The following is a 22745-nucleotide window of genomic DNA, read 5'->3' as shown; positions in this document are numbered from 1 at the left end:
GAGAAATTCATAAGGATCTTCCTAATGAAGAACAGATATGAAATGTGTTTTGAACAAATATTTATCGAAAACTTAGACATATAATAGACAATAGTGAATAAACTTTATGTTCCAAGTATTAGAACTTAAATGTATGAGGTGTTATTTTAATGCTTTTATCAGACATTTCTGTTGTGTTGCTTTGCTCTCTTGGGCCACATTGAAAGTGAGGTGAGAGAGATTGTTCTTGACCTCACCGCAGTATTTGACTGAGTGTTGCATCAAGGAGACTTGGCAAAAGTGAAATTTATGGAAATGTGGAAAGATGCTCCACTAATTAGAGTTGTACCCATCAGAAAAGAAAATGTTTAGAGTTGCTGGAGGCCAAACGTCTGTCCTAGGCCCGATCATCATCAGTTGTTTCATCAATGACCTTCTGTCTATGATAACGTCAGAAATGGTACGTATGCGAATGATTGCACAATCTTCAGCACCTTTCACGGCTCCTGAGATGATGAAGCACTGCATGTCCAAATGCAGCGAAACTTGGACAATGGTCAGGTTTGAGCTGATAAATGGCAAGTAATTTGTACCACACAAGTGCCTGGCAATGACCATCTCCAACCAGAGAGAATCTGACCTTTTCCTATCCACATAAATAGCGTCACATTTCTGAATCCCTCGCCATCAGTGTACTGAGGAGGCTTACCATTGGCCAGAAACTTAACTAGAACAAACAAAAAAATGCAAGCGCAGGTTTGAGGCTGGAGAAATCTGCAGCAAGTAGAAAAACTCCTAACTTGTCAGATCTTGTTCCCATCTATCAAGCGCAAATCAGGAATGAAATGGAATGTTGGAGGCTAAGGGATGACCTAATAGAAGGGTATGAGATTATCAGAGGCCTGGATAGGGTGGATAGTCAATGTCTTTAAGGCGAATAGGTTTAAATAGAGAAGGGGAAAGTTGAAAAGAGATGCACAAGGTAACTTTTTTACACAGGGTGTTGGGTGTCTAAAACATGACAGAAGCAGTAGAAGCATGTAGAAGCAGATGCAATAGTAGCATTTAAGAGGCATTTAAACACGCTCGTGAACAGGCAGGGAATCGAGTAATGCAGACCACGTGCTAGCAGGTGGATTAATTTAGAACAGCATCCTGTTCAGTGCAGTCATCATGGGCCAAAGAGCCTGTTCGTGTGCTGTATTGTTCTATGTTGTATATGTTCTCTGCTTGCCTAAATAGGTCTGCCTCTAGTGACACTTGAGAAGCTGAACCAGGGCAAAGCAACCTGCTTGATCACCACCTGATACATCAACCCTCAGTATTTCTTCCTGCGCTGCTAATGCAGATTGCTAGGAATGTATACTATGTACAAGTTGCACTACAACATCCCACCAGGTATCCTTGAATAGTATCTTTCAAACCTGCGATCCTTACCACATAGGATAAGGGCGACAAATGTGAGGGAATATCATCTCCTGTAAGTTCCCCTCCAGACCACATGGCATCCTAACGTGGAACTATACCATCGTTCCTTCATCTTTGGGTCAAGACCCTGGAAGTACCTTCCAAGAGCAGCAGTGTTTGTTGTACTCAGGCCTGGAAAAGTTAACAATGAAGAGTGCCTTAGTCACTGTATACTATGATGATGCGATCTGGACTTGTAGGCCAAGAAGTGTAGAAACTTTAAATGAGGGTCTTTCTCGAAGCCCCTGTTACAATGTCTACAATATCAAACAAAAACAGAAATTGCTAGAAAACCTCAGCAGGTCTGGCAGCAGCTGTGGAGAGAGAAACAGAGTGAACATCTCAGGAATGGGGAGACCCTTCTTCAGAACTACATATCAATGTGACTTAAAACTGGTTGCTAACATTCAATAAAACTATATCCTGCTAGCTGCAAGAGACTCTTCTGGCTAGGCCTGGAACTGGTATTCCTTGATCACACTGGGCCAAGCAGGTCCTGTAGTTTCCGACACTTGGGCATAACGGTAGCACCCTTCATCATGAGTTGCAGCTCACACAGTTAGTGCACTGGTTCACCCGTACTGCACCTTTACTAGGTTAACTGCAATTCTTTTAGAAGGCAGCTCGCCACCCTCTCGAGCAGTTAGCACTGAACAACAAATGCTGCCTTTCTTGTACTCATCCATGAAAGAATAAAAAAAAGCTTGCCTAATTGCTGAGTGTTCTTTGGAGTGCTAACATTTGGAACACTCACCGGACCGTATGGCTATGGCTATACACTGCAAATCCAGTTTTATTAAAAGTGAAAAGGAAACTGAACCAGAATACAAATCCAGTGTATTTTAGTTGATTGCAGGACCTTCATTTTTCCTTGGCTACAATTAATAAGACTTGACACTGGATTAAGTTTATTAGTCTTAATAAAACTGCACCAGTATTCATAATTTGGACGCAAGGTTAGGTCTGCGAAGTCTTCAGCTTCTATTTCTGTGAACCTAGAAGAGCCAATGAGCTATAAACTTGATGTAGCTTTCAGATGACAAGTTGAAAACCAGTATGCATTTATTTTCTATAGTTGGAACAGAATCTTAAATTAAGGTTGATTATGATCTGTTGCAAGACTTATTTGTACTCTTTATAGTCCTTCAGAGCAAAGGAAACAGTCTGTTAAATGGTTTCCATATATTTCTGCAGACTTTTTCTGCACCGTTTGGCAACTATTTTCTCCCCCATGCAGCCATCTTCGCCCTGCACAGAATTTGTAGTTCACCCTAATCCAAAGGCACAAAGCACATAATGAAACAAATTTAAAGAGACATCTACTAAATAGTCATTAAAACGATATGGATTTTATGACATGAAATTTGACAGAAGTGCTGCCTAATCATGATGTCAGCTAAACCAAAAGTTTGAAATCTTGCTTAACACCTATGGGGAAAATATTTTCTCGCACTGTCACCCTAGATCTCGTTAGTCAGCTGTTGCAATGCTTGCACAATAGTACTCGAGGAATTTCTATTGCACAAAATAGTTTCTCCTTAAAAATTGTGGAGACTTTGCATTCCAATGTTTAATTTTGTGTTCCTTTTCTGTAGCGTCTGTCCTTTTGAAGCTCAAAAGTCTAATATTTTCATGTTGGGGCTTAATGTCTGTATTTAAAAGAAGGCCTCTATTTCTTAAGTAAGAGATAACACAGAGTGGAGCTGGAGGAACACAGCAGGCCAGGCAGCATCAGAGGAACAGGAAAGCTGATGTTTCCGGTCGGGACCCTCCTTCATTTCTTAAATTTGTATTTAACTGACAGCATTAAAATGCTCAGGAAATTTCATTTTAAATGAAAATGTTTGGTTTATTTATGACATGAAACATGAGGCATTGCTCTGATCAAATAATTAGCCTTTGGCCCCAGTGCTGATTTGTAAATAGGCTAAATTCTGAAACATGCAGTCCTAACAGGCTCGAGACTGTATCCAATTTAGAAAATAAATGTTAATATAATACAAGTTGAAGCATTAGTTTAAAAAGAAATATATTTAAGCGTGTACGTTAATCTGGCATATTATTAGTGACACATGAATTTCTTGAGGTTGCTTAATATTTTAACTAATGACTTTCTGTTGCTAATAAGGGGGACTTTGGTGATTGTAGATTTTAGTTGCTGCATTTTCCAACATTATAATAGCAGCTGCACTTAGAAGTGTTTACTTGCCCGTGAAAGATTTGGGGCTACCTTGAGGTCATGAAAGGCACTATGTAAATGTTGGCTTTTCTTGAAACTTTTGTTTGAAAGCTGCTGACAAATTTTCAAAATCTTGACTATTTCTTACTGTCATTAGTTTGCTGTCCTGTTGTAATCAAAACATCATTGCTGGAGTCCTCAATAGTTATATTTTTAGGCCTTACTCGTTTGATTTTGCAAGCTGCTATTTTTGTGATGTTGCAGTGTCTTTTCACTCATTTTGTATTGGTAATACAGTTACACATGGGTAACCCATCAAATGCAGCAGTGCTTCTCTAATACAAGCTACCTGCTGAGGGTGCCTGTGATTTTTGATGCAGGCATTTACAAATCATTTGCTAAACAATGCAACAAAATTTGAGGTGCTGCCTTGCAATTATTCCAGTGTGCTACATACTATGTAGGGTACATTGGAAGGTGGCTCTGGGCTTTCGCAGATGTGTTTTCAAAGTTAACATGAAAATAAGCGATAAGATGGGAGGTACTAGAAGATCTAATGTTCAATGAAGCAGTGCTTCCATAACTACATAAAGAGACATAAATTTGTGGAATTCTATTGACAGTTGTCCTGAAGCTGGAAAATCCTGAAGGAATTGGAACTAGAATGCCACGTTCAGGATATTGTAAGGTGATATTTTCTGTCAGTTGTTTTCCAAATGTAGTGAAATTTAGGCCCCACCACCAATAAAGTCCTCTTCTTACTGCAGGGCCAACTCTGTCAACTATGAGAACTGACACCAATCCTGTTCTTACTGGTATCTTGGTGCATGTGTAAATTGGGATGGAATGTATACCTCAGCTGTGAGCAGCCATGATACTTTTTTTTGGCAGTTCTATCAGGGCACTGATGTTACCCATTATGGCAGTTAGTAGATTCTGAGCTATTGTTAAACTCAGGTGATAACTGCTGATAAATTGAAATACTTTAGGAGGGAGGTTTGGGTTCTCTGTCTGCCCAACATATCTTTGACAACTCTGTAGGCATGTATAGGACATGAATTATTTTTGTTGTCTTGGGGATAACAGGCTTGGTTTTACATCTTGATGGTGATGCATGGTGTAGGAGTAGTCCATTTAAAGAGGACTTGGAGCAGAGAAAACATGCTTTACAAGGTTAGAAGTGCAGAAAATTGGTGGTGATGAAACTTTGTCATGGGGGGCTTCTTATGTATGAAGACAACAGTGTTTATATCTTGATTTGGACTTAGATTGAAATTGTGCGAAGGAGAATTTGGAAGTAATGAATTGCATGATGGTCAAGTGACTTTGTTATTTATTTCTTGTAGGATAGTGGTGACCTTTGATTGAAATAATACTGCAAAACAAAAATTGACAATTCTGGAGAGTTGTGTTCTGAATGAAACTAGTTTGCTTATTCTGTGTATTTTTAGTCACCACTACCATTTCACAAAACTACTGTCTTTCATCTCAAAACCTCATTCTTGCTGCTTTTCCACGTAATTGTTAGTTTTAATCATTTGAGACTCTGTTGTGCTGCCTTCCCAAACAGTAATTTAGAAAGATCTTGACAGGTAAATCTAAATTATATCAGTTTTATTCTGCATAATTCTCAGGCATACAAACAACTGTTGAAAAATCCTAGAAAATCTCTCGACAACAGTCTTTGGTGGACTTCAAGGCCACTTTTAAGAAACAAACTGATTTGTTTGCTGAACTATTTAAACCTTCTACCGGTAGGTTATTATTTTGTGCAAAGTTGCAAGCACACTATCAATACACAATATTTCTCATTTGGTCCTGATGAGAAGACTATTACTAGTCTCTCCATTTCAGAGAACTATTGAACTAGTGCTGTCTTAATTGGAGTAACTTAATGAGCTTTTAATTGAATTTGAACACAAAGAGAACAGGTGATAAATAAGGAGGGTATTACTTTATGGGATCTCCGAGTAAATTTGGCTTCAACTTTCCCTTTCCCCTGCAATAGCCATCTATCATTTAGTGATTTAATCTTTTAATCATTCGATCTGTTTTATATAGATCAGGGAAGCAACTGTTAAAAAAAACACTTTTTGGTCTGTAGACTTAAATGTAAGAAGGTATTGCTTTAAACAAGGGACAGGAGAAGATGTATATTTTCATAAAACAAGGAGCTTTTTGTGATATGTATCTAAAATGTTGTTTTATTTAAGCAGTTGGGGTTGGGTGGGTGTAGGATGCCAGACACCTTGTCTCTGTGGGTGTGTGTTGGGGCAGTTTTGCCCAGTTGCAGACCCTTGAGTGGATTTTCAAACAGCACCAGTTGAGTGTGTGTTTACGAGAGATCAGCATTGTAACAATTTGTTGATTTATTTCCTGGGTAAGTTACTACAGTTTTAAAGGGTGGAGAAAACCACTTATAGATACTGAAAAGGCCAATCTTCATTCTCTGAATAAAAGATTGATTCTCAATGTGTCCATAACCTAGTGTCCTCATCAAAGAGTTGAACTCTATCCTGTTTTCCCAATTCCTCCGTCACATCTACACTGATGAGGAGACATTCCACGCCCGAGCATCTCGGATGTCCGCCTTTTTCAAACAATACGCTTCCCCCCCAACAACCCCCATCATCCAGACAGCCCTCCACCAAGGCGCCTCCATTTCTCACTCCACAGCTCTTAACCACACCCCGCCCCAACATAATAAAGACAGGATCCCCCTTGTCCTCCTTTTCCACCCTACCAACCTGCGCATCCAATGGATCATCCCCAAACACTTCTGCCAACTCCAATTAGACCCCACAACCCCGAATATCTTCCACTCCCCACCCTTCTCTGCCTCCCACAAGGACCATTCCCTTCGCCACTCCTTAGTTCGTGCCACACTCACCACCAACCATTCCCACCCGCCTGGCACCTACCCCTGTAACTGTAAAAGATGCAACACCTGCCCACACACCACTTCCGTCACCACCTAAACAGAGTTTCATGTACATCTCCTCCAACCTAATCTATTGCATCCAGTGCCCTGATGTGGCCTTCTGTACATTGGTGAGACCAAATGTAGACTAGGTGACTGTTTTGCTGAGCATCTTCACCTGGCAGCTCCCCCTAACCCCATGTCCAGTCCTGAAGAAAGGCAATACTTGAAACGCTGACTTCTCCTTTCCCCCCGATGTTGCTTGGCTTGCTGTGTTCTTCCAGCCTCCTTTTGTCTACCAATTCATCATCTGTAATTTGGATTGTAGCCAGCACTGTGTTTCACTGACTCTTTACCTTCTCTACTCCTTAACTTTATATTGTTGTGTCTTGTCTATTTGTATGTGCATGGGGATTTTTAAAGGCCATGGAGTTTAAAGTATAAAATTATAAGGTATCATTTCATGTTTCTTTCTTGCCATTGGTGAAAGGTTTTGAGTGCAAAATAGTAATTTCCAGGTCAATGGTTATGTTTTTAAAAAAAACGTGTGCATATTCCTGCAAACAGACTCTTAGGTAGAATTGGGCGGTTTAATCAAATTCTCAAATTTGTGATGACGCTGGGAACAGTGATTTCCAACAGCTAATTTCTAATTTGCTTATTCAGGGAATTGTGACATAACAATAAAATGAATAGCCATTTGATCGGTTTCTGTTAATTGTTGGCTAAGAATAATACTGGCCAGAAAACCGAAAGCAACACCTGCTCTTCAAATATCTGCAGGTGGATGACACATGGGTGTAATGTTTCCTTTCGAAGATTGCCAACATAGCTAAATATTGGAATACAAATGAGATTTAATGCTCAAACCCAAAAGCAGAGCAGAAATTATTGGCGAAACTCACCAGCTCTGGCAGCATCTATGGAGAAAAAACTGTGTTAATATTTAGAGACCAGCGATCAGTCCAGTTTAGTTATTTCCACATTGCTGTGTCAAAACTATACAGGTGGCTTAGATAGGAATGAACTCTTTCTTAACCAGTCTGTCTGTTGGTTCAGAATTTACACTTGGGCATTTTAAGTTTTGCCACATGTAGATCTTAAACCAATGATCACCTGTCTTTGCTATCGTGAAGACTGTGCCTGCACTTTTAAAAACGTTTTTATAAAACTGTAGCAAAGTTTAAAGCAAAAGACTGGTGCTGGAAATCAGAAATAAACACGGAAGTAGCTGAAAATGCTCAGCAGTTCTAGCAGCATCTGCTTCTCCCTCCACTGAAACTGTCAGACATGCTGAGTATTACCATCATTTCAGGTTTTTTTGTGTTTGTAATATTAATTAACTGAAGTTTTTAAAGTTCCATGCAAATATCTCATTATTGGCTTTAATTATTAAATAGATTTTCCAGCACCACCTTAAAATTTAATATTCCTAAGCTTAAATTGTTTGTATAACAAGCATTAGACTGAATATCTGAATGTTGTACCAGCATGAGCATTAACAGTACACAATTTTTAAAGGGGAATCTGCTGAAGCTTAGTTCTGAAGAAATTTGCGCAAGCACAGCACTTCCTTGTCTAATTTTGCAGTGGAAACGTGTGCATTGGATAGTGTCAGCATTTATGACTGACCATGATGGTGACGCATAATTAGGAATGCAATAATAAGTTGTTTATGACCTTGAATGTGTTGCAGTACCAAATTAATGTAATCACATTTACCAAATTATTAATGTACAGGTTGAATTCTCTTAGAGGAATGTGATGCCCAGAGGACTTGTTAATAGTTGGTAAGTTACACTAGGACTAGTTGTGTCGTCAGACATGTATTCTATGGTGTGATTACTCAGTCCATTATTTAGGGTTGTTCAAGTGGGCTTGGGTTGAAGGAAGAGAATTTATTGGCCCTATTCTTACAAAATTTTCCTACCCAGTGTACAATTACAAATGGTACAACCAAATCAGAGACACAGGATGTGTTTTCCTTCTGCAGATGTTTCTGATTATCAGTTGTGTAAAACCAAATACTTAAAAAATTTCCTGGCATTGAGAGCAAAAAGGAGGAGGGAAGACGAAATGAAACAAACTAGATTTTGCAGCAAAACAGCAGGTTGGATCCCAATATTTATTTAAGCTCTTTGAAGAACAGCAGGAAGAGGAACAATCCAGCTATGCATGAGAAGTTAAGGTGATTAGGATGGGGGTAGTAAGCATTGGTGGTGCTAAAGAATACAAAGCACAAGTCTTTTAAAGCAGTCTTTGAAGGAGCAGTGGGAAGGAAGGAGTAGCACTTGGGGCCTCTCAAAGAGGTAATCAAAGCTTCCAGACAAGTTGTACAAGCCTGCTTCAGCTTAACCCTTCCTTTTATATGAAGAGGTAAATACTTCATTAGTCCATCTCACTCAGCAATATATTAGAATATGTGGAAGTGTTAAGGTAGAGAATTAAATGCTTTGAATCTCCGATGTTAGAACATGATCATTATAATTTTATTTTGTTCCAGAGACAGATGAGCTATTGCTGTCATGAATGTTTAGCAATGTTTTACATATTTAACAAATTAGCTCTGTACTGCATCTTTTGATTTTATTCATGTGCATTTTTATTCCAGTGTCAATATACTTCCCAATCTTTTTAAAACTGTTATAAAAATGTTTAAGTGTGATGTTGAAAATTACATGCAAGTTGGATTTAATTAAATAGCATGGATAGGTACATTATATTTTCTGTTCACGACAATTGAGAAATTAACAGCCATTTTTACAGAGACCACTTGAAATTTCAAAGAATGAATTTTCCTTTCAGTAGCCAAAAGGTTTAGTTATTTTCTGTAATAATCCACTTCCATCTCTTTCTAATCTTTCATTTCCTCAGTCAGTCACAGGTTGTGTGTTTGCAAGACCATGTTATTCATCAACCTCAATCTTGTGTGAAAGTACTAAGGCATTGAATCAGGGTGACATGGTGCTTGCATTTTTGACCAAGTGTGTATGAGTGCCCATGGTTACAATCTGTGTGACTACCTCTAATTGTTTCTGAATTGCTGTAGCAAAGCTGAACAATGGTTACACGAGTATGAAATCTTTTTCAACCAGTATATTTTCCTATCAGCTCAAAATTTAGATTGGATAGCTGAAGTTTTACCTGAGGTAGATAAAATTACATTTTTAAAGGTAATATCAAAGCTTCTCATTAACTAAATTTAATGAATCTTCTGAAGGATTACAAATTTGTTTCACCAGAAATTCCAGCTAAAGTTGAACAATTCAAGTTGAATAGTTGTCAAAAAATTTGAATATGCAGCGTTCTTAAGTAACATGCAGATAGCAGCACTTATCAAGTCATATTCTACATTTTCTCTCTATATATCACTTTCATCATGATAAGGCAGAATAAATGGGGAAATATTGTAAAGATTTAGGTAGCAGTCTAGTGATTAGCGAAAATTGCTGTTCTCCTGATTAGCTGAATTTTACTATGTAGGTTATTTAAATAATTGGAGAGAGTTTTTTTAGACTATCATCCTATTAAGTGAAAGTGCATACTATGTGCATAATTTGAAGGTGAGGAAAATGTCGTGTATACGAGATTTAAATTTGCAATTTTGTGCAACAAAAAATAGCAATTTTTAATATGTATCTACAAATAATTTTGGGTAATCTTTTTATTTCTTTTTAATCAAGGATGATGTGTTGGTTTCAATGAAATGCTCATTTCCTTTGAATCATTTGTGAAGTTAGTTTCAGAAATTTTCTTAAAAATGGCAAATATCACTGCAATCATATTGTACCATTAATCATTGGCTGTTGAGCATGTATTCCAGTTACTGTAAGTAAACTACCTGGAATACATTCATGTTTGTTTATTGCTAATAACTTAAAAGGTCACTTCATAGAATTTAGATTTTCTGATATGAGTAATCTATAATGGGACTGTTGGGTGCGATTGTGACATTTTAAAATCTATGTGCTGTCATTTTTATAACAAATTCCTCGTAGAGATGTTGAAAATTTGTTTTGATGGAAAATATTGAAGCTGATTAGGAAAATAGGTGTATTTAAGTACCAGTTTGTTAGTGGCTTGGTAAGGTTATAGAATCAATAAAAAATTGGAAATAAATTTTTAAAAAATTCAAGTTCAATATTCAGTTAAAGGGAAAAACAACTAATATTGAGGTAAGTCAAATTGATGTACTGAAAATCCATCTCAATTTTGTAACCATGTTTTCTATTTGCATCAATACGAATAACATCTAACACTGGAGATATCTTGGGAGTTTTCTTCATGTCTGAGGACTTGACAAGGTTGTGCTAATCTTCTTCCCCCCATTGTTTTATGGGAAAAGATGCTCTAAGTATAAATTGTAGAAATTTGAGTGCAAATTTGGGAAAAATGCAGATGTTTAATGTCATGACATTGTTTCATGAATTGCTTTTATTGTAGATAAAGGATACGGTCTCTCGCGGGTTCTAAGATATTAAAGGAGGTTCTTGTCACGATAAAAACTGAAAGAACTGCGGATGCTGTAAATCAGGAATAAAATCAGAAGTTGCTGGAAAAGCTCGGCAAATATTGTCACAATATTTGGCTTGGCTTCTGCCTCTGATCTTAGAAAAGTATTCATTCAGATTTTGTAGTCATCAGCAAATGAATGGCACTCACCAGCTATTATGTATAGTTTTACCCTCAAAATGGCCATGCAGATGTTTACACTGATCAGTCAATCAAAGCAATGTGAAAAACACTCTAGATGATCCAAGGTCAGTGTGAACAGGACAAACATCAGCACATCTCTTCAACCAGACAGTTTGAAGCATATTAACTGAGGGGCACAGTCTTAGCAGGACGTATAGGGTCGAATATTTAATTGCACGTAATGTACAGAAAACAAAATGAAAGAGCTGGCATAAAGAGATAAGAAAACAAAAAGTAAAATACAATTTTAATTTTAAATTTTCATTAGTTAACATAGAAATGAATGCATCTGCACCCTTGTTAATTTTCAGCACCAGGGAAGTTGTTTGGTTTTAATCAAGACTCAACAAGAGGGTGCGCAGTGGCGCAGTGGCTCAGAGGTTAGCATTGCTGCCTCGCAGCAACAGGAAGCCGCGTTCGATTCCAGCCTTGTGTGACTGTCTGCGTCAGTTTCCTCCAGGTGCTCTGGTTTCCTCCCACAGTCCAAAGATGTACACATTAGGTGGACTGGCCGTACTAAGTTGCCCCGTAGCGTCCAGGGATCTGCAGGCTAGGTGGATTAGCTGTGGTAAATGTGGAGATTGTGGGTCTGGGTGGGATGCTGTTTGGAGGGTCAGTGCAGAGACGATGGACCGAATGGCCTCTTTCTGTGCTGTAGGGATTCTCTGAAGTAGATAAAAATTCATGTTCACTTGAATGAATAAAGCTAACGTTTTCAAAATGAGATTTCTCTATCAAGAGTTGTGAGGTAACAAAAACTGGACACACAATTCTATATGGATGTCAATCAGGGCCTTAAAAACAATGATAGTAGAGTGCTTTTTGTTTTGTTTTCGATTGTAATACACCCCAAAACTCTGTCTGTAGCCTCATGGCACTGGTTGGTAGTGAGCATTGGAAACTTATGTACTATTAAGACCTGCATTTTTGTTTGTTCTCAGTGGTCTTTATTTGGGAATTCTGTGTGGCTTTGTGGTGGTCCTGCATCCGATCATAACATTTGTCTTTTTAAGTTGCATCTGATAGCACTGGGTCCATTGCCAATTCCAACAAGATCAGATTGCAGTAGTGCTTTAAATCCAAGATCCCAGCATTTGCACAAAAATCTATCTTCCACTTGCACACTATTTCCTTAATGCCTTCTTCCAATTGGAATATAGGAACAAGTGTCGGCTATCTAGTCCCTTGAACCCAATTCCACTTTCAGTGAGATTATGTTAGGCATTTTGCTTCTGGAAACGCCTGCCCACAAGTCACCCACCTTTATTCTGTGCCCTTTTTAATGTTGCAGGCAGCAGCCAAGGCCATGTATGTGGCTCTGCTGAGCACAGAGGGCTGCTGGCCTCTGGCTAACAGCTGCTGGTTCTAGATGAAATCTTGATTTGTTTAACTTAGTGACATCTTCCTCTTGCAGACGTTGTTAGTCATGGGTATTTTGACTCTTGACTTTGGCCGTACCCCCAGCGTTTCTTTATTGGCTTTAGTCAAAATAGAGTAGTTTCTGTTTGGAGTACCTCATGAGAACATCCTTCTTGATCGAGGGGTCTATAATGAAGTGCCAACATCTGATGCATTCCACTATAACTACTGGCATGCGATGTATAAAATTGTTACACTGATGTATTACGCATGTTCAAAGTTGTGGCAAATAATTGCAACATCCTAGCTGCCTGGCAATCCCACCCACCTCTAACTTCAACTGCAAAAATAAAATGAAATTGTGATAGTTATGTGCAAGAGTGACTTCTGCCATTTCTAGATTTGAGTCTTTTGTTTTGTCAAAATTGAGATTGCAGCTGGCTCACCACTTGATCTGAGGAATTATAGAGAATGATTTTAAAATTGATGAAAGGCAAATAAGATACCTCAATTAAATCACATGGTCAACATGTCTTAGATGGAACACGTATCAGGATTTAGTTGGCAGCTAAGGCCTTGGGAGTTACCAATCCATCAATGATGCTACATTTTATATTTAAAGTTATTTATGTATTTGCTTCCATTTGTGTTGAAAATGTGGATAGTTATACTTCATGCTTAGAAATTAAGTGCACTATTGACAGACCTCTCTGACATCTTAACATTCATCTCAGCAAAACTAATTCTGCAGCAGATTTCTAATATGTACGTCATTACAAGGTGGTTCTAAACGCATAGTTGCCAAGTTTGAAAAGCAGTGTGATATGGATTGAGTGTAACCTCCAGAGGGTATTACTTTACTGGATCAGATATGGTGAAACTACTGTGACCCCTTCTTAGGCTAAATTCAAGTCATCTTCCAATTGTTTCAAACTACATTCCCTGGGATTAATCTGTTTTGATGAAAATCTTTTAATGCATGTGATTTTTATTTTCTACAAGGTCTGGTTCTTTGTATATCATAGTGAGATTCTTCCTTTTTTTCTGGTCTGCTCCCACAAAATGAGCAAGGATTATAAAAATGAAGTGTTATAGTATTGTAATTTTAGGATCAGATGCAATAAAATGACTTTCATTCATTAAGGAATTATGATTTTAAAACCCATCTCCTCACACATATTTGCTGTTTTATTTTTACAGGTTCTGTATGCAAAGGAGTGCCAAACTGGTGCCTGGAGTTACACTGGACTTGATAGAAAAGTAAGTTGTACATAGTTTTTCTGTTTATTTGTAATCTGTTTTGTGAGTACACTTGATTTGCCTCATCCACAGTCAAAGGTATCTTTCAAAAATTTATCAAGTCAACAATTTGTTTTCGTCAATTTTCTTTTTCCTCCCTATTTTACAAAAATGACAACCATAGTATGTCTGCAATTATCTGAAGTCTTTGTGGATGGCAAGACAGGAGAAAGATGAATTTTGTCCTTCCCCTCCAAATATTTGATGCAGTCTTATTGGGGGTCAGTTAGTTCAGTTGGCTAGATGGCTGATTTGAGATGCAGAGTGACGCCAAAAGCATGGGTTCAGTTTCCGTACTGGCTGAGGTTACCATGAAGGACTCTCCTTCTCAGCTTCTCTTAGCTGAGGCATGCTCACCCTCCGTTTAAAGCATCACTAGTTGTCTCTCTAACGCGAGAGCAGCCCTATGTCCGTGGCGACTTTACCTTTATTAATTGCACTTTTCCACTGTAAGAAAATAACTGAGCTACATAGGAAAAGGCCATTTTTCTCTCTCTCTCTTTTTATGCTTGTGTCATGAAATCCTTGACACAATAGTGCAATATCGAAAGTTGGGAAGTAAAATTGCCAGTGCTGGCACTGCATATCCAAGTTTGGTTTGTGAGTGTTCAGGTGCACTTTTCATTTACTTGCCTTCTGTTGTGGGCTTGCAATTTGATTTGCAACTAAGTTAATTTTCAGATTATTAAAATGAGAAAGAAAGTTGTAATGGAAACATCTATATTCAAGATTTGTAATTGAGAGCCCACAATGGGGAATAATAGCTTTTTATGTGATTGTAATAAGATTTAATTCCAATATGTTGCCTATGAATTTTTGAATAGATTGTGTAGAGGTTGCTTTATTTTGTTTTAAAGGTTCTGATCATTGATCATTTAGTGACCATTTTGTAATTTAAATTACTTTTGTGACCACATTATAGAAAACTAATATTATTTAGCATTATAATTGTGTGCTTACACTTTGTTACTACATTTGGGAGGTGGGGGAAGGTAGGACAGTTCTTGTTTCTTCAGGCCTTGTTTAATACTTCTGGCACAAAGCATTTGAAAAGGCAATTAGTAAGGGACAGATTGGTTCAAATTGTCATCTGTTGATAAATTTTGATAAATCAGATAAGTAACTTGCTCTTACAATAAATTCTGACATCTTATTACTATCAAAACTGTTTAAGCCATGACGCTGGTGTTAGATTGGGGTGGGCAAAGTCAGAAGTCACACAACACCAGGTTATAGTCCAACAGGTTTATTTGAAATCGCAAGCTTTTGGAGCACTTCTCCTTCGTCAGGTGAAGTCACCTTACATCTTCACCTAATGAAGGAACAGCACTCCGAGAGCTTGTGATTTCAAATAAACTAGTTGGACTATTACCTGGTGTTGTGTGACTTCTGACTTATATCAATTTAAGATGCTGTATTTTGTGCCAAACATAGCCAATTAATTTGTACATTGTGCAAAAACATTTAATCAGAAAGAGTTTAATTGTCCTCTTCGTTTTACTAAATTGAACCGTAATATTGTTGCAGGCTAATGTGCATAAGTGATTGACTGGCAATGAATTTTGTGCTGGTGTGAGTGTACTGTACCGTATTTTACTTCCCATTCTAGCTATTTTGTGTCCTTTCTCTATGAGATTGCTAAGTAGAACTAAACAAAGTGTAGTTTCTGCTGAAGTGATCATGAGAAATTGGTTTGAACTTGGCCAAACTAATTGCATATAGATAGAAGAAACCCATCCCACCCTCCTGGGCTGGATTTGAATCACTGTCTGGCTTATTAATGGTCCTGCAGTACTTAACAGTACGTGGAATACATGAATACAACAATACGTTTGCATTGAAAAAATATGAATTTCTCCAAATCTGTTTGATTAACAGAGTGCTGATGAGTAGTTGTTTCTTATGGTCTGAATGGATGTGTATAATGGAATCCCCAGGAATCTGTGTTTGGGCTGCTACTTTGATGTATATTAATTATCTGTAAGACAAAAAGGTATAATTTCTACATGTTCTCACGAAATGAACCTCAAATGTGGTAAATGGCAAGAAGAATAATTGTACACCTCAAAGGGATGTAGACTGGTAAAATAGGAACACAGTGACTCCAAGCAGAGGAAGTGATGTATTTTTGAGAGAGAATGTGGAAAGACAATATCAACTGACTGGTATTGTTCAAAGAATGGATTTAGAATCAAAAAGACTTACTCATACGCAAATATTTGGAAGTGGCAGAACAAATTGAAAAGCTTTCAACAAACAAGGACCTGTATTTTATACACAGTGGCATAGTGAAGCAAAAACAAGAAAGCTACACTAAATATTTTTATAAATCACTGATCAGACCTCAACTGAAATATTGTCTGGTTCTGAGTACCATATTTTCGGAGGCTTGTCAAGGTCTTGAATAAGCTATTATGGTGACAAGGGATCAAGATGTTAGTTGAGAGGAAAGACCAGGGAAATTGCAATTGTTCTTGGAGCATTTGGAGAGATTTCATGTGAAGTGTTCAAAATTAATAATATTTTAGTTTCTCATTATTTGATTATTCAATTTCATTGCTAGGAGAGTCAGTGACCACACACACAGATTTAAGATAATTGGCAAAAGCATTAGAGGGGGAGGTGGGAATTTTAATATGCAGTGTCTTGAGATCTGGAATCTGTCTGACAGTGTGGCTGAAGCAGATTCATTGTTAACTTAAAAACATAAGAAAAGGAAAATAAAACAAGTGAGGGTAAAGTACAAGTGAATGGAACTAATTAGGTAACACTTTAAAAAAAGGTGGAGCACGCAGAATGGGACTGAAGGCTGCCTAATGCTATAAATTCTATGAAAAGTAGATCTCCTGCCTTAGTTTGTGAACGTATGCATAGCAAATGTTTGCACCAAAGGTGACCGTTTTCTTAACTTTTGTATCAGTTTTGCTTTAACCTTCTTATTTAAAAATGACAGGAATCCCAAATGATTTGTAATTAGTGCACTAGAAAACACCGTGATTGAGTCAATAATTTAGTCTTTTTTGATTTATGATCTGTGTATTGATTTTAGTATATATTTGCAAAACAACAGTTGGTCCAGTTCTCGTAATAGTGTAATACTTAAGTACATTTAAAGATCGTGCATTGGTTACGTGACTACCTTTCTTATAACCAGCATCAGGAATTAACAACACTGGGTGACTCGAGCAATCTGTTCATAAGCTTCTAGCTGCTTAATAACTTGAAATCAAATCTATTGAACTCAGTGTAAGAATGACTCATTAGCTAATACAGTTTATTGGCTTATTTGAGAATAATATAAAGATGCTGGGAGGCGAACAAATAACTTCTTTAATGAATGAAGCATCATAGAAATTTGAGCAAATCACTTGAATATTTCAAAAATAAGCATTATTTGTTCTGATGTGATATTTTATTATGTTTGTGCCCACAGTTTGCTGTAGATATTTGAATTATTTTCTTTTCTGTCCTGACAGTGAGGACATAAAAATGACGTGCAGGAAATCTCCAACCAGCCTGGCCCTGATAGTTCTGGTGCACTGTGTGTCACAGTACATATGCACCCTGCTCAGGAATCTGTCAGGGAGGTGAAAATCAAGATAAAAATCCTTCTAATCGGAACTTGTCCAGATGTTGAAATTGACCTTCATTTATCTCACGGCACCCAGCTCTCATATGAAGTAACGTCCACCTGACAAGGCCAAGAGTCTAGCTTACTGTTGAAGCAATTCATGAAATTAGTGCCCACCATTTGATCTGGCAATCTGTTCCACAGGTCCACCACTCCCTGGGAAATAACTCTCAATATCCAGCCCAATCTGCCTTTACAAATAAAGCAATCAAGATTTTTGGTCTTTGCAAACCTATCCAGTTTAATCTGAAACTGACGTGAACACAAACTTGTTGCCTCTTTTTAAGCAAAGCTTTTGGACCCTTGTGCTGCAGTGGGACTGAACCCACCTCTGTGCCTGGAGGCCAGGTTCAAATCCAGTGTTAAAAGCACTTTTGAACAGCTTGATAAGAAAATATCTTGTAGTTTTTCTTAGGATAAACCAAGAAGTTAAAAAATTGTTTACAGCTTAGAACGCGTGTTGCTTCCATATCATGCAGGCACTGCTACAGGAAGGGGGAAGTAAAGGGTGCAAATTATATTAAACTGAGGTCAGAGAACTGGGGACATTTGCAAAGCTACTTATTAAAGCGATAAGTAAAACTACTGATTTTGGAAATTGGGGGAAAAATGGCAAGTCCTGATGAAAGGATCACTGAACTCAAAACATGAATTGTGTTTAAATAGAGATTTTTATGGCACAGTGGTAGTGACCCTACATATTAGCCAGGGACCCTGGGTTCGAGTCCCACTTTCGACAAAGATGTATTATAATACTTCTGACCAGGCTGATTTAGAAAGTGTCTTAAGCAAAGCTTGGGGTCTTTGTGGGGCAGCAGTTGCCCTTATCTCTGAACGAGAAGGCCTGGGTTTAAGTCTCACCTGTTTCATTGTTGTGTATTAGCCCTTCTGAAGAGGTTGATTAAAAAGAAATTTAAAAAAAAAATTAGGTAAAGCTTAAGGCCCCGGTGGTGCCAAGTTCAAGCCGTACCTGCTCCACAGGTGTATAATAACATCTCTGAACAGGTTAATTTTGAAAATATCTTAACCAAGGAGTGATCAAATTGATCTTGAGTCTACAGTTTTTGAGAAATATATGGACATTGTTCTTTAAGCCTATCTGAGTAACAAAGGTATTTTAAATTGGACATTAATCTTGTGTTCCTCCTTTACGTCATTTTTTAAACTCTCCGTGTCAACCACCATGAGAGGAGGTCAGACTTGATATTATTCTAACTATACGCAATCTTGTTTTTGTTAGAGTCAAAAAGCTGGCTGTTATTTTGCAGTGAATTACCCTGCCAGTGCTACCTCAAATCCTGAATAGGCTGGGACTATTTTTTCTGGAGCAGAGTCTGAGGTGTGACCTTATTGAAGTTTACAAAATCATGAAGGACATGGATAAGGTGAATAGCCAGGGTCTTTTACCCAAGGCAAGGTGTCTAAAACTAGAGGGCATAGGTTTAAGGTGAGAGGAGAAAGATTTAAAAGGGATCACAGGGGCAACTTTTTCATGCAGAGGGTGATGCATGTAAGGAACGAGCTGCCAGAGGAAGTGGTGAAGGCTGGTACAATTACAACATTTAAAAGGCATCTGGATGGGTATTTGAATAGAAAGGGTTTAGAGGGATATAGGCCAAATGCTGGCAAATGTGACTAGGTGGGTTTAGGATATCTGGTTGGCATGGACGAGTTGGACCGAAGGGTCTGTTTTCATGTTCTACAAATCTATGACACTGTGAGGATAGCCTCATCATTAAGGACTCAAATGTAAAACCTCTTCACTCAGTTGTGAAATCGCAGGTATTGTCTATCCAAGAGGGTTCTGGAAGCTCTATCATTAAATACATTTGATGCTTTGTAGATAGATCTTTAGTTTCTCAAAGAGTTAAGGGATGTCAGAGACAGGCAACAAAGTGACAACGAGACTGAAATCACCCATGATTATTATGAGTGCAGGATCGATGTGCTTTGTACCCTACTGCTGCTTTTATTTCTTATTGTTCCTGTCGTCTTGTCCAGCTGAGATGGTGAAAAGGATCTTGATTTAATGCCTTGTTCTAAAGACACCCTCTCCAACAGTAGCAGCACAGCATGAGAGTGTGCTCCAGTCTCTGCAGTGGGCCCTGAAAAGACCACCTGATTCTGTGATGGCACCCATCAATCGAGCAATCTCCAATATTAGCTGTCTTGGCCTGTATGTGAAATCATGTCCTAGAAGAATCCAACAGAAAGGGATCACAGCTCATATATCGGACCTTTGGATGAATTAAGGAACATTCTTAGGATTGGTTGTAGACGTAATTAAGACACTTCTTTCATCGTAAAGACCCTAGTGAACATCCCTGTTGAAATGTGGGATGTCTGTTTCACATATGGGTTTAGACTATTACCTGCTTCTCCCAAGTTTTAGTCTACAATCTTGTTGTAACATTATGAAATCAATGGAAATTCTAAAAGCTGAAGTCAGCTTACTTAAGGTTGAACCTATTTTACTGGGCATCACGTGTAAAGAGCAAATTGCTTGGACTTGCTGCAAGTCGTATATCTGAATTTATGCTCTTCAGGACTGTGGCTATTTGATATTGTTTAAGTGTAGTTAGAGCTAACTTGTGAGGAGATAAGGCCTTTACCAGTTTTTGAGCAACTTTCTTGGGAATTTATGCAAGAGCTGAAAAACCAAAACAGCCATTCTCCATTAAAGACTTGTAGAATACTTGCTGTCAACATTCTAAACAAACTCATCTGAGGAGGTCCCAGAGGGCCAATCACATATTTGTAGTGACGCCACCTATACATAGTGGCCTGTCTATGTGTGAAAACACATCAGACTGAAAGCAATCTGAAACATTTTGTGTCTTATCCTTTTATATTCTGAGAATTAATAATTATTTTGGCCAAAGTGCTTGCTTTCTCTGCAGAGTTTAACGTCGGGAAATATCTTTATTTTTTAATGTATATATGCATGTGTGCACATCTGTTATTTAGATAGACGAATCCTTCTAAGTTCCATATTTGAAACTTTGTTAGCTTTGTATCTTCAAATAAGTTGTGTTTTAATAATCAATTTTACTTATTAAGAAAACCTGATGTTATGAGGTTGACTTGTATTTAATATTTTGGGAACCCGAGTTTGAAGGATTGTGGAGTTGTCTGGAAGGCTGGTTTTGATTTATTTGAGAAGATGTTAGACGTTTTCTTGAAAATAATGCACTTTATAATAATTGCTGATCCTGGTTGCCTGAACTTATTTCAGGATGAACACCTGATTGTTTCACTGGGTTTTATGACTGTTCTGTTTGAACAGTATTTGCAGATAAGGAGTTTCTTTTTTTAGAGTCACTTGGGAAGAGCCTGCTCAGAGCAAGCTGTCCAGCTTGTGTCTGCTGTTTCTGAATTTTGTGGTGAATTCAGGCTGAAACTTTGTTATTCTTCTGGAAGCAAATAGCTGAAAGAGCTTCTCAATATTCTTTTTCTTGAGAAAGATGTCTACCAAGGGCCCAGAGATAATCGTAAATGACTAGTGACTTGATCACATGCAAAACCACAGCCTTTGGCGGATTCTATGCTTTATCCTTTTTGTCTTCATGAATAACCACTCTCTTAATGGTTTTGACTGGCTTACATTTTAATTCTTTAAGACTCAAGATAATTTTCAAATGTTGCCCATTTTCTCACCCAATCTACAATATTTTATACTTGCCTGCATTAACCATTTGTTATGAACAAATCCATATGCATGGTTAACACTTTGGGCATCTTTGAACCAAATGACTAATGTAGAATTTATATTTATAGAATGAATTATTAACTGAAGCACATTTTGAAAAAATATCTGCCTGGGCAATTAGAAGTTTGTTTCGTGTTTGCCAAAGAGTCATAGAGTCATACAGCTCAGAAGCAGACCCTTCGGTCCAACTTGTCAATGCTGACCAAGTTTCCTAAACTAAACGAGGCTCATATACCTCTGAACCTTTCCAATTCATGTACCTGTCCAAATGTATTTTAAATGTTGCAATTGTATCTGCATCTGTCAGTTCCTCTGCCAGTTCATTTCACATATGAACCACTGTGTGTATGAAAATGTTGCCCTTTAGGTCCCTTTCAAATCTTTCTCGGGCGGCACGGTGGCTCAGTGGTTAGCACTGCTCCCTCACAGCGCCAAAGACCCGGGTTCGATTCCACCCTTGGGTGACTGACTGTGTGGCGTTTGCATGTTCTCCCCATATCTGCATGGGTTTCTGCTGGGTGCTCCGGGTTCTTCCCACAGTCCAAAGATGTGTAGGTTAGCTGGATTGACCATGGTAAATTGCCAAAGTGTTCAGGGATGTGCAGGCTAGGTGGGTTAGTCATGGGAAATGCAGGGTTACAGGGATAGGTTACGGTGATGGGTCTGGATGGGATACTCTTCAGAGGGTCGGTGTGGACCTGTTGGGCCAGATGGCCTGTTTCCACACGTAGGGGTTCTATAATTCCATGATTTCTCTCACCTTAAAATTATGTCTTCTAGTTTTGAACTTCCCTACCCTTTGCTTTTCACCTTATATATGCCCCTCATGATCTTAAACCTCTATAAGGTCACCTTCAACCTCCTGTACTCCAGTGACAAAAGTCCCGGCCTATCCAGCATCTCCTTATAACTCAAGCTCTCTAGTCCCGATAACATCCCTTTAAATCTTTTCTGCACCCTCTCCAATTCAATAATATCCTTCCTATGGCAGGGCGACCAGAACTGTACACAGTACTCCAAAAGTGGCCTCACCAACGTTCTGTCCAACTGCAAAATGATGTCCCAACTCCTATACTCAGTGGACTGAGCAATGAAGGCAAGCATACAAAATGCCTTCTTCACTACCCTGTCTACCTGTGAGACAACTTTTGAGAAATGCAAATAAAATTTTGTCAGGAGAGGTGGCTCAAGTTACAAGCTTTGAGGATTGAATTTTAGAGTGATGGTGTTAACTGCTAACCTCAAAAGCTTTCCAATAAGAACCCTGGCATGCTTTTCACCTTTCCCAATTGTAACTTAATTCTGGCACTATCTACACAACCTCTCAAGAGTGTACTACCAGTGCTGTCATCAAGTTTAGTAATCTCAACTATTCATTAGTTTGAAGAATTCTCAGACAGCAAATCAGGTAGTAATTATCCTTGAACAAAAACAAAGTTGCTGGAAAAGCTCAGCAGGTCTGGCAGCATCTGTGAAGGAAAAAACACAGTTAACATTTCGGGTCCGG

General features: G+C 38.2%; 1 protein-coding gene across 1 annotated transcript in view; it reads left to right on the top strand.

The window, feature by feature from the left end:
* rptor (regulatory associated protein of MTOR, complex 1) overlaps positions 1 to 22745 on the top strand; it is a 362931-nt gene that overhangs the window by 114855 nt on the left and 225331 nt on the right. Inside the window, exon 7 of the mRNA XM_048611098.1 lies at positions 13800 to 13859. Coding sequence (XP_048467055.1) covers positions 13800 to 13859 — 60 coding nt within the window. The remainder of the gene's footprint in view (positions 1 to 13799; positions 13860 to 22745) is intronic.

This window comes from Rhincodon typus, chromosome 23 (genome assembly GCF_021869965.1).
Source record: "Rhincodon typus isolate 14 chromosome 23, sRhiTyp1.1, whole genome shotgun sequence".
Classification (NCBI taxonomy): Eukaryota; Metazoa; Chordata; class Chondrichthyes; order Orectolobiformes; family Rhincodontidae; genus Rhincodon; species Rhincodon typus.
Note: the sequence above shows the minus strand (reverse complement) of the source record. Positions and strands in the feature narration are given on the sequence as shown.